Source organism: Rhipicephalus sanguineus, chromosome 7 (genome assembly GCF_013339695.2).
Source record: "Rhipicephalus sanguineus isolate Rsan-2018 chromosome 7, BIME_Rsan_1.4, whole genome shotgun sequence".
NCBI lineage: Eukaryota > Metazoa > Arthropoda > Arachnida > Ixodida > Ixodidae > Rhipicephalus > Rhipicephalus sanguineus.
The window spans coordinates 130,717,355-130,738,799 of NC_051182.1; the positions used below are offsets into that span (position 1 = coordinate 130,717,355).

The window sequence follows — 21,445 nt, forward strand, 5'->3', positions numbered from 1 at the left end:
CTGCCGTGTTCTCGCTCTACTCCCCGAACGCGTGAGCGCAGACGTTATGGTGACGCCGAGCAGACGACGCGGCGCGGATGAATACATCGTGAGGGGTGTTCGCTCTTCCTATTGGCTAAGCAGCTACGTAGCTTCCACAGTGCTGCAACCAGCTTGTGAGATGAAGTACAGCAAAAAGAAGTGGTGTACACAATTCTGTACAAAGCGCCTACGGGGTTAACGCCGACATCTCACATAATCGGCGCTCTACGATAAGCCTTTTTATCTTGTACCTTCAAATACGTATTATCAGTGGTTTCAATCAATTAAGGTCATTTTTGTGAAATACGCGACTCACACGATACATTTTAGCAAGGACTTCCCGTGGAAGAGCTTGCGGGAGAAGTCATGGCACCCCCCCCCCCCCCGATTCACGCCTTTCATCAATAAACATTGAGGTGGCGTATGAACGCTCGTGCGTTCACATATAAACGTAAGCCGATATAAGGTTGATAGCAATGCTGAAGATGAGTAGATAGGACAATAGGTCGGCAATAGAAGGCAACTCAAATTTACTCAAGAAATATATTTTGTGCTTAGGGCTCATTCGGACTAAGACTGCGTGAATATTTTCATCTACCGGACTCACGCGAACTCAGACTCACTAAAACATTTCTAAGCCAGACTCACTCGTACTCAAACTCACCAAAAGATTACTCACCCGGACTCACTCAGACTCACGGCCCGATCCGAGTCTGAGTCAGCTTGCCGACCTATGCACCCAACAGCATCATATCATAAAAGAAAATGTCCGAAATGCAATTAGTAAAGTCCCTGATAACGTCTCTAGTCATCATGGAGGTCAATCTGGGCGACACAGCAGTGAACACATCATAACCAGGACATACATTTAAAAAGGAGGACATAAATATAATGAATGTCCTTAAAGTTATTGGAGCATAAATGCGATAATATGGCACGCAATATAACCAACCCCTATCAGTGGCGTAGCCGGGGGGGGGGTTGGCACACCAGACCAGTTTTCCCGTCCGCCTTCGATTTTTTTTCGCCATGGCATACAGATCGCAATAATGACATCAACCACATCTGCCTGCCCAGCCATCACTTCAAATAAAGGAGGTGCCCCCCCCCCCCCCACTTCTCGCAAAAAACATTGCAAATAGTAAAGTCCCTGATAACGTCTCTAGTCATCATGGAGGTCAATCTGGGCGACACAGCAGTGAACACATCATAACCAGGACATACATTTAAAAAGGAGGACATAAATATAATGAATGTCCTTAAAGTTATTGGAGCATAAATGCGATAATATGGCACGCAATATAACCAACCCCTATCAGTGGCGTAGCCGGGGGGGGGTTGGCACACCAGACCAGTTTTCCCGTCCGCCTTCGATTTTTTTTCGCCATGGCATACAGATCGCAATAATGACATCAACCACATCTGCCTGCCCAGCCATCACTTCAAATAAAGGAGGTGCCCCCCCCCCCCCCCCACTTCTCGCAAAAAACATTTCTGCCTACGCCCCTGACCCCTGTAGAGGGTGTTTTTAGGGGCGAAGCTCCTTAAGGCGGCACCCGTTCGTCCCTCGTAGTCGTCGTGATCGTAGTAGTCCGTAACAAGTCTTACGCTTTGACCTCCAAGGTTGTGCCGGTGGGAGATTTCTCCTGTGCGTTGTTGAACAATAAAAAATTCGCAGCGTGCGCGTTAACTAAAAGCCGAATTCTTCTGTCTCTCATTCCCCATTAGCAGCCATTGGCATGTTCCAGTAGGAAACGTTAGTAGAAGTAGAAGTGTAAGTGTTAGCTAAAAGCCGACTTCTTCTGTCTCTCATTGCCATTAGCAGCCATTGTTTACCTCCAAGGTAGTGCCTGGTGAGATTTCTCCTGTGCGTGATTAAACAATAAAAATTTTGTTCAAAACGCCGTTGATTGATGAAATAAACCAACGAAAGACGCCAGATGTTTTGTAAAAGCAGAACGAAAGAACGCCAGATGTTTTTCTTAAAGTGTAGTAGTAGTAGCAGGCTAGTGAAAGAAACCCACGTGACCGGTATGGCAAATTGACGCGCCATCTGTTGACTGGGATCAGAGTTAAAATCTGCGTTCCGTCTCTTTCCTCCCAACTCTCTTCAACCCCCTCTCTGGCGGGATCAACTCTCTTTCCTGCGGGAGGCGCGCTTTTCGCCGCCTTGCTGGCGCCGCCGACTTTGAAATCCGTTAGAAAGTTTCGTGTCTGGCGTTGGTAAGGCGTGCGTTAGCCGTCGTCGCTCGTCCGTTTCATGGTGCTCGCTCGCTGTGTGCTTGTGCGACGCGATGTTTTACGACTCGCGCTGTTCGCGCATAGTGCTTTGTTGCTTGAATACTTCCAGAACAAGTCCCGGAATATATGTGCCGGCCCCCAAAAGAACGACAGGTGAGCGTGCCCTTTGACAGACAGACAACGAACTTTGAGTCGCGGTTTTCATTGTGTCAATTTGAATTCACGTCCATACCGAGTAGCTGTTCTCTGCAGTGGGGCTACAGTTACTGTTTTCAAAAATGACTGATTTGAAAAGGGCAGGATGCTGCGTTTAAATCGTTATACGAACAAGCAGCGGACATGAAGCCCATGTAAAGTAACTATAGTTACAGGTTTACAACTCTCACAGAACCGCGTGCTTGAGTGTGTGCTTTGCATTTGTCTCCGGTTAATTACTCCCCATCGCCTTTAACCACGTTTGTGAGACATTAGGTGGATGTATGAAAACTTGTGCTGCTCTGAGACGAACAAACGAGTTCACTTTTGCACGAATCGACGGCGCTCTTTATCTGATTGAAACTTGCCCTTTTCTTTAGGGTGTATTTCGGAACGCAACACAGCTGATCGGTGCGCCCAGAGAAAAACTGAAGAATTGCAGAATCGGCGCACTTCAAGAAGAGATGCCATGAATCATCCGATATCAGCCGTTCATTTTCTCCGCGTTTATCATCACTAGTTATATGAAAATCAACGTTTTTGGAAATGTAGTCAATAAAGTGCGGCCAATATTAGTTGTGTTATATGTGGAGTTCATTTTGACATCTTTAAAATGGTCGTTACATTATTATTCTACTTTTAGGTATTTCAACTGCTTTCATTGTTTTTGCATTTCAGGAATGTTCAATTTTCTTAGTTATGATAATTTTGTGCAATATTGTGCGCATATATCAGAAGCTGTTCTGCACTTTTGTCAGTATAAATATTGTGTTTTTGAATATGTGCCCTAGTGTTATATTCTGTTTTTTTTTCACTGTTCTTTAAATTCTTAACATTGCCGAGAACTTTCGTGTTGTTTAGTGATCATGAACACGTGTATGTTAATATCCTGAGCCTGTATCGCACCACATTTGATAGAATGTTGATTTTCGGAAACGAGGAGAATAAAAAGAGACCAAAGATATTTTTTGTTGTGAGCGCAATTCATTCTTTTGCGTTCTGGCACATGCTGCACGACTGCAGTGTTTGCAGAATGCCTTATTGCAAATTGCGCACATTCAAACGCGCAACGAACGCGCGGCGCAGTACGCGCAGCGGATGCAAAAAAAAAAAAAAAAACGCCCGGCGCGCTGCACGGCGCAGCACGCGGAGGAGGGGCGAGGGGGTCATAAAAGAAAGGGATAGGGAGCCCGCGCACGCAAACAAAACAAAAAGAGAAAAACCCGGCGCGCGCGAGGGTGCTAGGAGAGGAGTCGCGGCTGGTGTTAGTGTTGCCATGACGACGCATACCGTGTGTGCCGCCATTCTGCCGTTCGAGTCTCTGAATCCCAGCCGCCAGGATATTAACTGAAGGGACGTTTGGCGCTGCCAGCGCTGACGTCATGAATTAAGGCATCCTATGGGAGGTATACGGAGTAACCTCCCCCTAGTAGTAGTTGTATTTAGCCACCTCGCCCGATCGTCAACGGGCGAGGTGGACCGGCAACGGCGCGAGGACCCTGCCGTACGAGAGTTAAGTCACACTAAAAGACATATTTTGCGGGCGATACACTCTAGTGAGCTTTCAACTTTTCGTCTTAATGTACATGATAAAGAAATTATTTCTACGAAAAACGCAAGGCACACCTTGAGCAATATATTTGGTTTTGGGACGCTAAATGGAACCATGAGGCGATGCGAAGCCGGAGCACTTGCACGATCGCGTTCCGTTGGCTTTCGTTGGGCATGCTACCGACCTCGCGTCGTGGAACGCGCGTCCTGTCTTCCCTCTAGCCTTGCCTTTAATTCGCACAGGGCGAGCGGGGAATGCGGTCGCTCTTGGCGCTCTTTCGCTAGGGAGCGGACTTCTTCCTTGCATTTCACCGATCACAAGTGATAATGAAGGGACCACGTAAACCAACAGTACAATAAGAGTTTGATGTTTAATATTCGCAATGTCCATAGACTGTCGCGCCGCCAAGCGGAATTCAGGAGCGTCCTCTCGAGGAGGGTTAGTAGACGACAAAATGGCAGCACTACGCAGTCGCTCCCTTGTTCGACTGTGCTAACCTCAGTGTTAACGCGTTGGCAAGGAAGGAACACTACGACTTGGCATGTTCCCTGCATCAGTGAACAAACCGGGCCCTCCGTGACACGAGAAATCTGATTCGTTCTTGCGAGGTGCGAAGTTTTCGAGAACATACGTGGCGACTCGCGCTTTCAATGCTAGCCCACAGCGTACGCATACTATCAGCTTCGCGAGGCTTTCTGTAGCCACGTAGGTTAGTTAAATGTTATCGTCTGACATATTCAGTTGAAGCTCACCCTGTTTTACTTGTATATAGCATTGGTCAGTGTTTCTTGTAGTGAATGAATCCCATAACACTGTAGGCGGGAGGTCGCGCCGGCTCGCGATGTGCTCTTGTAAAACTGAGCGATCTCAAGTTTTCGATACATTGAAATATGCCTCTATCCTTTTGTCAGCAGAGCGCTGTTGCTAATCGTGCGAGCGACGTTTCAATCATTCGAAGACGCGTCTGCTCCACGCCTTTCGTGGAGCGAACGCTTTCCACGCCGTCCTTCGCCAGTGTGTTGGTTTCATAGCCAGCGCTGCGCCGCTTGTTTTTGTACGTTTGTTGATAGGTGGCAGCACACTGCAAGCGATTTGCTCGTTGACCGATCTGAGAGCGAAATCAGCGAAATGTTCTCCGCGCCCAGACGTCTCTGTAATTGTAAACGTGGTGACGCGGAGTGGTCGAAGTTGTTCGGCGGAGGAAATTCTTCAGATTGCTTTCAGCAGTGATGTTGAAAGAAACCATCTTGACGACGAGGATTTTTCACTGGACGTAGAAGACTGTGAAGGCACCGAGAGTTACAGCGACGAACGATCAGCTGCTAACTCACGAGGAGCGAGTTGCACTTCACGTCCCCTCGTGCGTTAATGTTCTTTCACGTTCGTAAGTCACTTTGATTGTATTTAATGTATAATATCCTCGAGCGAGATCAAAATAAAAGCATAGTTCCTTTTGTGCATTGCATGTATCAATTATTGTGGATATTATGGAGCGCCGCATGCTGCCAACACGCTCGAGCTCGACCAGAGAAGCGAAATGGTTGGAGCGTTGGAACGTGCAGTCACAGCCACAATCCACGCCTCTCGGCTAACTTCTTCGACGTTGCGAAAAGGACACGTGTGCATTCTTTTCGATATTCGTGTTTCGATCGTGCTGATCGAGCCTGCAACATGCGAGTGAAGTGAATTGCGCACGGCTAGAGTCTCAGCATGGCTGTGACACAAGCGCTACTGAATGGAATCCGTCAGGCAGGCTCGGTACGTACTACCTCGGAGTGCCTTTCTGCTCATACGTCAATTTTAGTTCATGCAGTTTTATGTAGCACGCACAGGATTTCGCAAAGCATCGTTATGCACGAGAACGGAGCTGAAATATAACCTTTCACACCACAGCAAATAATTAGGTGGCGAGTACTTAGCATTTTCCATGGTTTGGGAAAGTAGTTTAGTCTCATATCCAATTCAGCACAGCTCATGACTTCATCCGGTGAAAGTGGCACGGGCCGTACGTCCGCACGTACTATCTCTTCCTATGCTAACAAACGGGTTGACCCTCCTCCTGGCGCCATCTTGAAAAGCACGGCGCGCCACCTATAGTTCGTGGGCATTGCGAATACACACGATGTTTTCACACTCTTTATATTATGTACTGGGCGCATTTCACGGAAGAGTTTCACGGTTTACAGATGATTCCCTCCGTAGCTTCGCCCCACTCATCATCATTCACCCCGTGGATATGCTGTGATTTTTTTTAGACAATACAGATTTTTAATAAAAACTCTATGACAGTAAGGCTCCTCATGCTTTTTCACACGAACTCTACGTCGGGGGCGGAAACACTTTGCCTCAGCTGAAATGACACTGTTGTGACTAATTAACAAAAACTAATTAAGATTGTAATTATTGATTTGAGGCCAGTTCTTTATGTCAGAATGATGTAGTGCGCGAAAATGTATGGCATGCCCATTCCTTAGGAATCACAAAAGTTTCACGTAATTCGAGATATTCATCAACGAATTTCAAGGGCGATATCGAAGACGATCGCGCCCGGCGCGCACGAAAACGCAAGGGCTCTGTTACACCAGGCCGGAACTACCCGTGACAAGGATGTGACGAAATTTTGAACGAAGGCGCGTCATGGCTGTATCTTTTCTTGAAAAGTGGCAAGTCATCTCCCTATCGCCGCCTTACCTGTGCCTGTGGTTTGGTCCTTATCTGTTTTTTTTTTTTTTTTCGAGCTGTGCGCACGAAAAGCGCAGTATCAACGTTTGTTTTCTCTGTGAAACGTAAAACTTCCTTTTCTTCCACTTTAAACGGTTCCGTTTACGTCATAGTTGCTACAGTACAGTTAAACACAACAGTTAATGTCCCCCATGCTTTCCTTGGCCTGAATGTCTCTAGAACTGATTTGGTACAGACATCTCAGAAATGATGAGAGCCCTTTATCCCTAATTTAATAAAACAAGTCAGAGCACCTGAAACATAGAGCTATTTCCGCCTCCATTAGCTAACCCTCTAAATGTAATGAATGAGGCTATTTTATTGCTGTGTGGGCAAAAGTTGATTTTTTGCGAGGTATGTTGCGCATCTAGGCTGAGCAACTGTAGTAGGATTGATAGGCGGGCGAGTTGGAACTTATCCATCTTTGCGCAGCGCACGAAATTGACAAGGACACAAGAGAAGAGGACGGGACAAGCGCTGATCTTCAACTGAAAGATTTTATTTGAAAAAACAAATATATATATATATACAGAAACACACGTGCCACGCAAGATTACACTCGATCAATGAAACGGATTTCTTGTTCCGATAATATGACTGATGGCTGACTTATACAAACACTATCGCACTTAGCCATGTGGTACGCCTCTGAAATCTCACGTGTGCGTTGATTATGATGGCGAGTGATGGGGTTGCAAGGGGGTTGCAAGGGCAGGTGATAATTCCTGCTCAATCAGGCATGTCAAGAAGTACACTGCGTGTTCAGAGGGGGTGGTATATAAGATTCCTTGTTCCTGCGGGTCTGTCTACATCGGACAGACTGCCAGATGTATTAATCTTCGGCTGCGCGAGCATGCGAATTCTTTGAAGGGGGGCGTTTCGTCTCACCTCGCCAGCCACTGCCGGGATTGCGGGTGCATGCCTTCGTTTGAGCAAACGTCGATCATCACTCGCCATCATAATCAACGCACACGTGAGATTTCAGAGGCGTACCACATGGCTAAGTGCGATAGTGTTTGTATAAGTCAGCCATCAGTCTCATTATCGGAACAAGAAATCCGTTTCATTGATCGAGTGTAATCTTGCGTGGCACGTGTTTCTGTATATATATATATATTTGTTTTTTCAAATAAAATCTTTCAGTTGAAGATCAGCGCTTGTCCCGTCCTCTTCTCTTGTGTCCTTGTCAATTTCGTGCGCTGCGCAAAGATGGATAGGCTGATCACCCTCAAAGTTAACGCGAAAACTCGCGTAGCAGCCTTCAAGTGGATATACCGAAACAGAAAAAATAAAAACGTAATTAAATCAAGGGCAAAAATCGAACAGACAACGAACTAACGCACGCTTTATGACGTAGCAACGTATTCTAAGTGCCTGCCAAATATCGACATATTGCAGCCTGCAAATTTCGAGTGATTGCTAAACGATTTAAAAGGGCTATCGAATATCATGGATGGCGATGGATTTGAGTCTGCAAAACGCTAGAGGTCCGTGTATAGTGCAATGTCAGTACGCGTTAAAGAACACCGGATGCTCGAGATTTCTGGAGCCCTCCAGTACGGCATGCCTCACAATCGAATTGTCGTTTTGGCACGTAAAAAGCGCAGCTATTATTATGAGATGACTGTACGCAGGGACGTGCTGGGCATAAGTAGTAGCAGCAGAGATAGGCAAGAGGAGTAAACCATTGTGCAATATGCTTGCATTCATCGTGGTGTAGAAACAATGGTGTTCTCTTTTGTGACGGTGGTGCGCAATGACGGACACGCTAGAACGCGGTGCATTTTACACAGCAGACTGTCAGAAGTGACAGTATTTTTCGTTACGATGCCGGAAGAACAGGCCCGGCTATTACCGCTTCAGAGGCGTAACACAGACAGCAAGATCGAGCGGTACAATATTTGCAATAAGCTGGAGAGGAAATGTGGCGCTTTGGCGTTGAGAGCATTTAAATAAATGATAATTTATAAATGATGCATTTATTGCTAGGTAATGTGAAATTATTAAACTGCAATTTTTTCTTGCTAAATAATGTATAGGTGCGCAAGAACGTAGAACACTTCAATGATATTCAGAAGAGAACAGCAATATCTAAATATAACAGAATATCGCTTGAATGACGCGCACACTAATTTCCTCGCAACGTTTCAGTAACGCATGGTGCATGCAAATTACTAACAGTTCATCTGGTGTCAATATGGCAGAGCCTTACCTTCTATTCACGCCGCTTGTTCCTGGAAAACCTTGGACAGAGCTGGATTGGGCTGATTGACCAGTCTCTCCTTTGGCTTTAGTCACAGCTGGATTCCTGCAGTAAAATAGCACAGAAAAAACGTAAGAGGACTAAACGTTAGTGAAACACGACGCGTAATAAAGAAAAAAGCGATTGTCGAAAAATTGTGCTTTGACACATTTTGCATCGCGGCTGTGATGAATAAAAATGGACCAAATGAGCACAACTAGAACTGAATCTGTCCTCATTAGGCTTTTCGTTCGTTAACACAAGCGATACTCACAAAAGTGCGGCGTGCTCCTTCATTGAAGGGTCTGCTTCTAATTAAGTTTTACTAACTATCCTGACACATATTTACCCATTACCTTATGTAAACTAATGCTCCGATATGAGATGTATTCAATGTAAATATTAGCTTGAACCAGAACGGTCGATTTCATACCAGTTATATTTTTAGAAGACTTTTTCTGAATATTCAGAAAACCAGAAATATTCGACCGGAAGTGCTTGAAGGAAAAACAAGACTGTCACCAATAAAATTATTATTATTATTATTAATTACTCTGTCTTTGTGCTGTCACTAATAGGCCACCATTACTTAAATAAACCTTGGCATGCAGTGCGGTTAGTGCAGTGTAGTGAGATGACTCACATAATAGAGAGATATTCTAGCAGCGTTACTGGGCGCCCGGAGATTATGCACAGCTCCTTCCAACAATGCTTCGACAGCGCAAAGCTACTGGTATGGCTTAGTTCAGAAGTGGAAGCGTCTAGACGTACGTTTCCGCATAGCTCTGAGCCCATATCTACAGTGCATTGCCATTCACGTAGACTACTGCACTCGTTAGCCATCACGATCTGCTACTGGGAGAAGCCGACGAAGAATCGTACCGCATGTTGTCGTGCTCCTGTTCTCGCGCTGTATGCTTGAACCATTTCTAAGGTGAACCGGTAACAGTTACTATCTTCTTCGGCACAGGATGAGTTCGAGTTCCGGCACGTTCTGAAAATATTGCTTAGGATTTAGTTCCGGCAAAAAATCCGATTCAGACAACCGTGTACAGTTCAAAACACATCTGCGAGTGTCGGTTTAGGTTGGCTTAACTTGTTACTCTCGTAAAAACAAACAAACAAGAAGAGAGCATATAATAACCTCTCTGCAGTTAGTGATATGTTATACAATATTAAAATGCGATTGTTCATGCTAATCTGGAATTTAGCCAAACACGAAGAAAATATGCTCGATAGAAAGCAGCGATCTTTATAAATGAAAAATAACAAGGATTGAAAAACTAGGTCAAGGAAATTTCTTCTGACATTTCAGAAACGTGTGACGCAAAGATTACTAACCCTTTGTCTGCTGTCGATGCGGCGGCATCTTGCCTCCGATTCTCGCAGATTGTTCGTTGAGATCCTTGGACAGGGCTGGAGGCCTGTTGCGACGTCCGTCTTTTGCCTCTGGCCATGGCTGGATGCCTGTAATAAAATAGTGCATAAATCACCCATCGTAGTTCGGACTTGAAGGGATACTGAACAAAACGTTTGCCGCCAAGACTTTCTGCCCGATTGAAAGCTTTGGTGCTGAAATTGCTCAACACAACCTTGGTTTCAGGCGTAAACTGGAGGAAAATAACGCGTTTAATGCTTTTTCCAGACTTCTGCGTCTATCGGCCGCGCCGTAAACTAGAGGTGGTGACATTAAACTTGAGCTGAAATGGGCGTGCCAACCGTGCTAGCCCGCGCCCTCGTATCTCAACCCGACCCCACTGCGGTTTCTAGAACCACTACGAACAGCACCCACAGCCAAAAACGACTACAGCAGGCAACAACATATATTTAGGCAGACAGAGAAGCACTCGACTGATGGGAATATCCGCTTTCGCTAAGACGTTGGGAGTTGCGGCACGCACTCACTAACCACCTTATCACCAAGGCGTAGTTTATGTACTTTTGCTAGGTATTGTGCTAGGGCTAGGTCCAAGAGTGTAGTTGCAAGTGCGTTCCATGGGTGACCACCATATGTTTCCTCCCTTTATGCCGGGAACTGGACATTCATTCACCCACGTGCCTAGCAGCGCAACACTTCAGTTGCTGCAGGCAACAACGAAGGCCACGCGTTCATATCCAGGCAACAATGAAACGTGGCGACGTGAAAATGACAAGTCGCCTCGACAAAACGATCCGATTGCCATATCTGAAACGGCCCATCGCCGACAAGCACACGATCGAGAGAGCATCAATTATTAGAACACGGCGCATACAAACACGCATGTCACTGGCGAACCATTCCACGGCCACATTTCTGTACGCTCAGTGGTTCGTCCGTGAGTGCCGCATATGCACTGCAGGAAAGCCAACTTACAGAACTGCACTATCTGCGCACACAACAGAACAATGGGGCACGACATCGTAGAACACCACAGTTTACATTCGCAGTTGTACCGATAAGAACAATGGCAACTGCAACGTCACGATGCGTATGAATCTGCATTACATTACGGGAGTCGCGCCATGCATTCCCGGCCGTCACCACTGGTAGAGCGCGGGTGCAGCGCACGGCATAACAAGAGGCTGCCGTACGCGAACGCAAGCGCGATCTTGCCCGCAGCTAGACCATGCTAGATCGCTACTCGTTGATACTAACGTTACGGGGACCTTCTGGCCGTCTACCACAGCGATCACAAGACAATACTGTGCAAGTGTATCGACGTCCCTGAAAGTGTAAGTGAGCGCGTGTAACCAACGGCTACGTGATCCATAATAAAGGCTACGAAGCTCAAAGAAATATGTCTTCATTCAACTTCATCAGAAAATACAATCCTAAACAGCCATTCAAATAAATATATTCATCGCATCGGGTCGGTCAGCATTTCTTGGATTTGTTGCGTGGTCGTTGGCTTTGGACTTTGATTCAGTTCGCATGGCAGAAATTTCGCGTTCAACCATCTTCCTTTAAGAAAGGTGCTTTGAGTTTTTCGCGTACGACGCCGCCACCGTAATGGTTGTAACGAGCTTCGCTTAAAAAGGCTAGAATAACGCGGGAGGCGTTTAAGCAGGCGTTTAACCAAAGAATTTCAAGAGCACGGACAGCGAGAGAAACGGTTGGGAGGTGGCTTTGCGTCCATCGTCAGCTGACCGAGGGACGACTTACCCAACGCAAGGCCTTCCCCTTTCTACGTGCTATGACGAAAGTTTCACACAAAGTAATTAAAAAAAAGCGGACATTCAGTGCATCAACTCGCTTACCAAAACGCACAGATCGTATACATTCCAGCCAAGACGAACAGCCGAAACTCTAGCGGCCGCCCCCCTGCCAGAGTGGGCACGTCCCTTGTTTCTAGAAAGGTCCACGGCGGTTTTCGAACTAGACGCACTAGACGCGTGCGGCCTAGCGAGTGTTTTTCACTTGCCGTATGCCTACAAAACTCTCACTAAAGGAGTCACCCGCACTTCAAACAAAAGAACCACTGTTTCTAGAAGAAAATGCCGCATTCGCTTTGCATGAAGATGAACGGGAAATGGCGAACCGGCTGCGTCAACCGAGAGATGTAGAACAGTGTAGTGTCAACGCAAAACAGCAGCGTACTTCGCCTTTCCGCGACACGCTTAAGATTCATGCGGGCTAGTGTACGATATCATGCATCGGAAAATGAAGATGGCGCCATACCTGTCCTCCGAGAAAGGCTTGAAGGAGAGCCCAGAAGCTGTGTTGAGTTGAACGGAATCCAGCCGCACGTGCGGCGAACGGAGGGAGTGACGGGAAGGCACCTCAGGCAAAGCACAAACGCAGCTATCTTGGCGAGACGCGCGATCCAGACAGGCCGGTGTTGCCGGTGTCTTGAGTAACTCGACGCCCGCGTCGCGCTCGGGCGGTTCCATTCTGAGCTAGGGGTGACGGCGGAAATGCCGTCGCGTCGGTAGCATCGGTACGCTTGTCTCGCGGGGCGCAAGACAAGCGCTACCGACCATGGGCGTAGACGCAAAGGGGGTAGGGGAGGAGTTTAACAAAATGTCCCCTCACGCTGCCATTTGAAATAGCTCGTTTCCCACATCTGATATATGGGTTATTTCAGAACGGGATTTTTGACGTCCGGATTTGAGAAACATATGTCGACACTGATCTGCAGCATGACACAAATGTGCACGCCGATTCTCAGATCTAGAGATTTTGTTCCGCGGTAATGTTTCAACACATCGTGACCCCATGGTGTGCCTGTCGGAAACAAGTATGCTTGAGGCCCGAGTAATGCTCACTCGCACTCAGACTCAATCATTGCTCTCTCGCACTCAGACTCACCAAAATTTTCCTCAACCAGACTCGGACTTACTCCACTTTTTCTCAGCCGGACTCACTCGGACTCACCAACAGATCACTCAGCCAGATTCACTGAGACTCACAGCCCGATCCGAGTCTAAGTGAGCCTGAGTGAGTCGACTCGTGAGTCCGTTGGCGTAAAATTGGCTGTTTCGATCATGGTGTCAATCTTCTTTAACGCCAATATCTCACATAATCAGTGCTATATACGATACGCCCTTTGATCTTGTACCTTCTAATACGAGTTATCATCATATATCATCGTTATCATATATCGATCCAGTGAGGATATTTTATTGAAATACGTAACTCACACGAGATATTTTTATCAGGAACGTCCTATAAACTATCTTGCGGGGGGAGATCATGGCACCCCTCCCGTAACACACGCCTCTGATCAGTAAATATTGAGGTGGCGCATGAATGCTAGTGCGCTGATATATGTGTGAATAAACTTTAGTAAAAACGCACGCCAACATAAGGCTCATATTAAGTGCTGAAGATGAGTAGGCAGGACCATAAGTCGGCAACAAGTTGGAGCTCACTCGGACTCGCTCAAGAAATATATTCTGCTGTTAGGGCTCACTCGGACTCAGACTCACTAGAATTTTCTTCAACCGGACTCACTCGGACTCAATCTCACGGCCCGATCCGAGTCTGAGTGAGTCGACTCATGACTGAGTTTGCCGACCTATGCCTGAAAGGCTGAGATATGCGACTGGTTTCGTTTTCGCGTCATAGAAAACATGGCGGATTGAGCTTATGGGATTGGCGACAGATGGCGCTGTACGTTTTGAATATTTTGAATACACGCGGCAACCCGTTACAAAGGGAACGGCACCACATCATCATCATCATCAGCCCCTATTCTGTCAAAACTTCGTAAATATGCGTACCGTATCCTGGACGCCAGCGCGGTTTAGCTCGATCTGTTCCGCCTTTCTGTTGGTTTCGACGTCCGCTTGAGTCGTACCGAAGCGCTTCTTTATCGTTCTGTCCTTTGGTGTCCTTGGAAGAACTTCGCATGTTTGCCATGTGCCGTAAGGATTCCTGAGTCAATCACGGCAGGTCATGAATTCGTGATGCCTGACGTGTATACCTAGTTCTTGATTCTCGGAATATCCTTTTAATCATAAATGTTCATGGTGAATATTTGGCCAGAATAAACGCTCATATTCAGTTACTGTGGAGTGAGCGCGGAAAGTTTTCTACAATCTCAAGTGAAAGAATTCTTACTGGTTCTAGCTGGAACTACTTGAACCGTGTTATAGAAAAATTTCCGGATGGAACCAGTTGCCAGATGGTCCCAGCTGGAACCAGTTGCCTATTTGTCCCAGTTGATACCAGTAGCCAGCTCGTCCCAACCAGACCATGTTGGCTTCTGGTCCCAACTTGGACCAATGCCAACAAATACCAATGACACAGGGCCACTACATAAGCATGAGCCAAATAGTTTCACAATCACACATACGAACGTGTCCGTTTCAGAGGACACGTACAATGCAGTTGTGGAGACATACGGTTCGGTCTGCATATGATATTGCCACGTGCGTTTCTTATCACTTTTGCTGTATATTCGGTTTTCGCCCACAAAGACTGTCAGCAACGCTCAGCGCAAACTGCGCCTCATTGCTCGAGAAGCTTCGCTATTATTGTACATCGTTTCGTTAAGATTGCGCGCAAGACGTGAACACTCGAGCTTATTCTACAGCTTGCGTGACAACCGGCGATAACGCTGGAATATTCGGCGGCACATGTATAAATGCCGACGCGCTTCACCGCTTGTCAGTTTTTCGACGGCCGACGCTCTGTTCGCCGCTATCAGTGTACAGCGTGTATCGCTGTAGTTTGACTTTGTTTCCCGGCCACAAGTTCGGCCAAATAGAGAGTTTCTTCTTACACTCGCCGACTACTGCGTTCGTCGAGATTACAACCCCGTGACAATATCAGTATAGCTGAAAATTTTGACTTGCAACCATACCTATTTCAATAAGGCAGTATTTTTCGTGACAGTGTTTCAATTTCTAACCATAGGGCGGAGAACAATTGGGGAAGGAGATATGGACTCACGGTAAGCCTTAAATTTCATTTCCTCTATCGTCGTGTAACATTAGAAGCTTGTGTTACAATACACCACCGACTTGCGCACTCGGAGACCACCTGCGAGAGCCAATTTCTTTCTCGCCAATGAACCGCATTAGTTTCACATGCAATCTTAGGCGCACGTAGCCTTGGTAGATGCTGGTACTACAAAAACAAAAAGGCTGCTGCTTAGTGCCTAGTATGCACGTTCCGCCTACAGACCACTTGGTTTATTTCATGTCGAGACGGGATGCATCTAGCTGGTTTTCAGGCCAACTGGGTCCAAATGATTGTTTCCTGACCAACCGCTTCCGGTTGGTTCCATTACTAGAATACCCGTTGCTGCTGGTTCCATTTCCAGACAGTTGTTCCTGCCGGGGACAAATTGGAACCAGTTGTTAACCCGTTGGCTTCCAGCTGAACCCAGCTGGCTGTAGTTAAAACCAGTTAAATATTGTCACCTGAAATATTGCAGTTCAAATACAAAGTACGATAGATTGAGTGGATGAAACACTTGACGAAATATTCTAGAAGAGAGTGGTATATCATAATTCAGATTCCAGCACACTAAAGAAATCACAGAATTATATTAGATCACAAAAAATCGGATTTTTTCGTACACCAAATGATTTCGATATTGCACTGGGCTCATAAGTTCTGTACTAACTTATTTTCTGGCTGATCTAGAACACTTCGGCCCACATGCACATACGCGTAAAAAAATCTGGGAGCCACGTACAAAAGAGTAGTCTAAATAAACGGTGTATTTTATTGTCCCAGACAATAGGCCACTTGTACATATACAAAAAAACATGGCTGATCCCTCTGTCATAGGAATCGGTATAACACGAAAGTGAAACGTGTCTTCACAGACGTAATTGAGCGAATGTTGCGCATTCTTTCGCCCCAAGGGCAAAGGAATGAATGCTACAGCAACAAATTGTAATGTCACCCGAAGAACAGCAAGCAGCTCGAAACTTGCAACGCGCTGCTCAAGCAGAAAGGACGCACGGAACGAACATACACAGGATGAGAGCGAACTGTCGCATTTGTAACTTATTTCTGCGTGAGCACCGCGCTCCTTTCGCAAAAGCGGCCGCTGCAGTGAGCCAAGTGACCTTCGTGCTCTCAACGCGAGACGTACAAACCACCGCGATCACGAGATAAGCGCACGCACGAGCGACCACGCCCTGTAGACGCAGGCGCTCGTCGCAACGGCGACGACCTTTCAAGCGCGCTCTTCGAGCCCTTCGCGCCATCTCGCTAGTGATAATGAAAACACGCTGTAACGCCGATTTCTGAGTAGCGGCACCGGCAAATGGTGTATATAAATAGCTCGCCGTTAGCGTTGTGAAGAACGTACCGCCCAAGGCCGAATCGTTTCGCGCTGCGGAGCGAGGGGTCGTAAGTTCGATTCCCGGTGACGGAACTTTTTCTTCTGGTTTTTTCTTTGCCAACTGTTAGTCTATGTTTTACAACGTCATTTCCGTGACGGAAATACGTCGGTGAAGCGGTGGTGGACCCCGGCATAAAACACTTTCGTGTTAAAAAACCGTCTGCTTTACTATTCATTGTACCGTTACAGAACTGACAGCCAAGCTTAGCTACGCATTGAGTGAATACGCTTATGGCGCGAAAGGTTGCTCTTTGTAGTAAACGCCTTCTCGCATATGTCGCACCTATGAGGTCTCTCACCGGTGTGGGTTAAAACATGCGCCTTCCGCGAACTTGTCTGCGTGAATGCAGCGGGGCAAAGGTGGCAGAGGTACGGCTTCTCGCCTGTGTGTGTAGAAGTGTGCCTTGTTAGTGCTTGTTTTAAATTGAATGTGCGGCTACAGGAATGACATCTATACTTCTTTACTGCCGAGTGAATCATCCTATGCTTCCGAAGGCTGCATCTTGATATGAAACACTTCTGGCATATATCACACTTGTGAGGTCGCTCACCGGTGTGGGTCAGAGCATGTGCTTTCAGATTATCCGTCTCCGCGAATGCAGCGGGACATAGGTGGCAGTGGTAAGGCTTCTCGCCCGTATGGTTGCGAATGTGCCTCGTTAGTCCTTGTTTCAAACTAAACGCGCGGCCGCAGTGCTCACAACTACACTTCTTCGCACCCGAGTGAACGAACTTATGCCGCCAAAGGTTGCGCCTCGATGTGAAACTCTGTCCGCACACATCGCACTTGTGAGGTCGCTCGCCGGTGTGGCTCACAACGTGCCTTTTCAGCGTAGGCAAGTGCGAAAACGTAGCGGGACACAAGTGGCACGTGTACGGCCTCTCGCCGGTGTGCGTACGGGAATGGATCCTGAGTGCGTCTCTACGGGAAAATTTTCGGCCGCACACCCGGCAGGCGAACGCCTTCTCCCCCGAATGAGTGAGTGCGTGGTACACGAGCTTTGCTTTCATGGCAAATCTCTTTCCACAGACGTCGCACTCGTGCGCTCTTTCGCCGGTGTGAGTCATCATGTGTCTTCTCAGATTCTCGCGGCTGGTGAACGTGGCCGGGCACGACGAACACTCGAAGGGCCTCTCGCCCGTGTGCGTGCGACTGTGGATCACCAGGTTCTTGTTGTGCGCAAACTTCTTGCCACACACGTCACAGGCGTACCGTTTGACGCGAGCGTGAGAAAACAGGTGTGTTCGCAGGTGCGTCCTGCGGCTGAAGACTTTGTCACACACGCCGCACTGGAAGGACCTCTTGCCGTTTGTGTAGGAGACACGAAGCTCATCAGGGGACCTATCATTGAAGGAAATATGCATTGAACGTTAGACACACTTTAGACACAAGAGCTCTTCATTCCTCTTGATGAAAACCAAAATCAGAGCACACAAAATCTACAGCTCTTTTCACCTGCAATAGCTAGCTCTCTAAATGTGGTGAGGCCATTTGATTTCATAGTGGGCAAAAGTGAGGTCTGATTACCCCAGAACTAATGTATAGGCTCTCATGCCAGACTCGCCGTCTACGTGGCCGTGCAGGAGCTCGTTAGGAGTGTCAGATTAGGCACATCCACGAGACAGGTTAATTTAATGCCATCGAAAATGAAAAAAAAAATCACAGTTTCACCGCCATGGCGAAGCAATGAAGGGATAGGAACAAACTGATGTCATGCCAGGTAAGGCTGGCAGCTAACTCTTTCGGATCCGATCTCGCGTAACTGTACAAAACGATGGTGTAAGAGAACACGGCCGCTCCAGGGATATAAGCGGATTTCGTACAGTCTCTTCGTCTTGAGAGCACAGCACGTAGAAGGGTGCACGAGCCGCCCGCTGATGCCTGTCGAGATAGCGCGCGCGCCAGCGATCGCGCCCATGGAATCAAGGTACACAGTCGCTGCTCGAGCGACGCTCCGCCGTGTCCCAGCATGCTCGTTCAAGACAGTAGGGGCGTTTCCTCTCTGACTGAGCAGCATTCGACGGCAGGCCTAACACGCGGGGCGGGGGGGGGGGGGGGGTGTTATCGCATGCGGCCTGAGAGCTACGGAGGTGAGCCGGCTCGTTTCATTTCTGCTTCAGCTGCGTGGTAGAACACACGATGCGCCGCGGGAGATTAATCGATTTGGACTTTATACGGGGCATGACAGCGACGGCAAAAGCCGTTTAAAGTGTCCATATAATTGCTATCGCAATAAAATTAAGGCCAGTTAAGCGCCTGTGCAACCTCAGTAGACAGCGGTGCTGGCACGAAAGCGCCACAACTTAAAGAACGCAGATTGAGTTTTCAACTTTCTTGATGTTTTTTTTTTCATGCTTCTTTTTTTCCGATATCTTTTTCTACACCTTCTTTCTTTTTTTGCTAATCCCTATTTGCCCTCTCCCTTGCTATGCTATACTGTTCATAGTTATGCTATCGTTTCCACGGTCCCCTCCTCCTCACTTCACATTTCCACCCCTTGCTAATGTATACTAGACAAGGCTATGCCATGCTTTGCCCTCACCCTCTTCTTCCTCCTCACCCTTACATCACTCCTCATCATCACTTTCCCTTTACCACCCCCTTATTATACCATATTTGGCTACGCTATGCTATGCTAGGAGCTGCTTGGCACATACCCGCTTTCTGTGGCGTATACCCACTTTACACTCTCCCCTCCTTCTTTCCTCCTCACCCTCGCTTCCGCTTCTCACCCCTTTTCTATACTGTACTATGGACTGGCTATGCTATGCTAGGAACTACTTGGCACATACCGCGCCTTCTGCTGGTCACGCGAACAGGCAGAACGAAAAGCCTAAACGGCTGCGCTGTCAAAAAGATTGCTCTAATTGGATAGTGCACACAAACTGTCCCTCGGGCTCAGGAATGAAAGAGGAACAGTCCATAAAAATGTTCTCCTTGAAAGGAAGTTGGCACAGGCTGCTTCAGGTGGCACTAAATGTTCATGCATATTAGTAAGTTTACGCGTGTTGCAGACATTAACTGTTCCCCGAATAATAAATATTTCATCAAGGACTCTATCTTGACTCAGATTCATGACTACAATTATTTACCTGTTACAGTTGTAAAACCGCCTTCATGGTCAAATCATGTCAACATAACATGCTCATCTGTTTATCATGCAAAAACAAACAGTGTCATCAGAGATCAAACTATTGGCCTATGTTTTATGAGACAACAATGCGATCAAGCAAGAGTCGCTTGGGTCCCACATCTATACATATAAAAAGTTGACAAACTTGCAATTGTGCGACTAAAAGCGCTCTCACTTATGTTTCGTGCTTACCAGAGAAATAACTGGCCATCAACTTTCATTGCCACTAATAACGTCACTTCTTACAATACTGAATTGTAACTGCTCGGCTTGAATTCCTCTACTCACTCATTCAAGACTGCACCCCATGAACTCGTAACACCACTCCTCTCTGTGACACCGCAATGGCATCGAGACTTTTTAATAAATAAATAAACTTAGATCATGCATTTAGTGTTAACAAATGTTGTGAAATTACTAAAACACAACTTTTCTAGATAATGTAAAGTTTTGGGTGAGCAAGACCGTAGAACAATGGAAAAATATGCAGAAGAGTACCGCGATAGCTAGAAGGAAAACACAATCTGGGTTGAATGACGCGCAAGTAAAGTTTGTACAAGATTTCAGTAACGCGTGGTGCACGCAGATTACTAACCTTTCGTCTGTTGTCAATGCTGCGTGGCCTTGCCTCGTATTCACGCCGCTTGTTCCTGGAGAACCTTGGACCGAGCTGCATGGATCAGGTTGACACGCATGTGTTCTGGCCTTGGTTACAGGTACATTCCTGTAGTAAAATAGTACAGAAATCATGTATGAGGACTAAACATTAGTAAATACTACATTAGTATGGTAAGTTGAGCCAGTTCGTAAGGTAGCATGTTTTGTACAGCGGGAAATGACAAATACGGAGTAAAACATAAGAGATGCGGAAGAGCGCCGACTCCCTCGTCGTCTGGCTGCTCACCTGTTTTTGCCGAAGCAGAGAGACTGTCAAGACACAGTTGCCAAGCAACTGGAGAGGAGATAGAGGCCTTCCATATTAACCAACTGGGTGACGCATGCGTAAGTCAGGCACTGTTCTCTCTTACGGACAAGGAGTTTGCGTATCTGCTCAGCACGTGTGCCGTTACGTGATATGCAGTGTTTCTTTTCCCAACTTTTTTAACACTTCTGCGCAATGTTCACATGTCATTGGTCTAACCTTCATGTGTTCCTCAAATAAATATTTCCAGTTGCGAGTCACCAACTCTAGTCCGTGTCCCTTCTGTTTTGCTGCGTCTTGGTTGTTTCCGCGCTGATACCAAACATGATATCAGTAAAATAACACGCGTAGCGAAGAAAGAGCGATTATTGGAAAATTGTGCTTTGACACGTTTTGCATGGTGGCTTTGATAATTAAAAATGAAGCAAATGAGCACGAATAGAACTGCACCTGTCCTTGTAAGGCTGCGCATTCGTAAACACAAGGTTTCGTGGGGTGGGGCAGGGAAATATTGTATTGATTCCCACCCACCCTGCGATAGCTTTCTGAACCCAATGTCGTTTTGCAGTGCCTCCGGGATCCGAGGCATTGGCTGCACCTCACCTGGTTTTACAGTGCCTCCAGGATTGGCCG

The 21,445-nt window shown here is 46.9% G+C and overlaps 1 protein-coding gene across 1 annotated transcript in view; it reads right to left on the reverse strand.

Annotated features, from left to right (window-relative positions):
* Positions 1–9,024: 9,024 nt before the first annotated feature.
* The window catches only part of LOC119399035 (zinc finger protein 182-like), a 47,457-nt gene continuing 35,036 nt past the window's right edge, over positions 9,025–21,445 (reverse strand). Inside the window, exons 2-5 of the mRNA XM_049417509.1 lie at positions 17,705–18,098; positions 11,326–11,338; positions 10,314–10,439; positions 9,025–9,038 (exon numbers count right to left, since the gene is read on the reverse strand). Coding sequence (XP_049273466.1) covers positions 9,025–9,038; positions 10,314–10,439; positions 11,326–11,338; positions 17,705–18,098 — 547 coding nt within the window. The remainder of the gene's footprint in view (positions 9,039–10,313; positions 10,440–11,325; positions 11,339–17,704; positions 18,099–21,445) is intronic.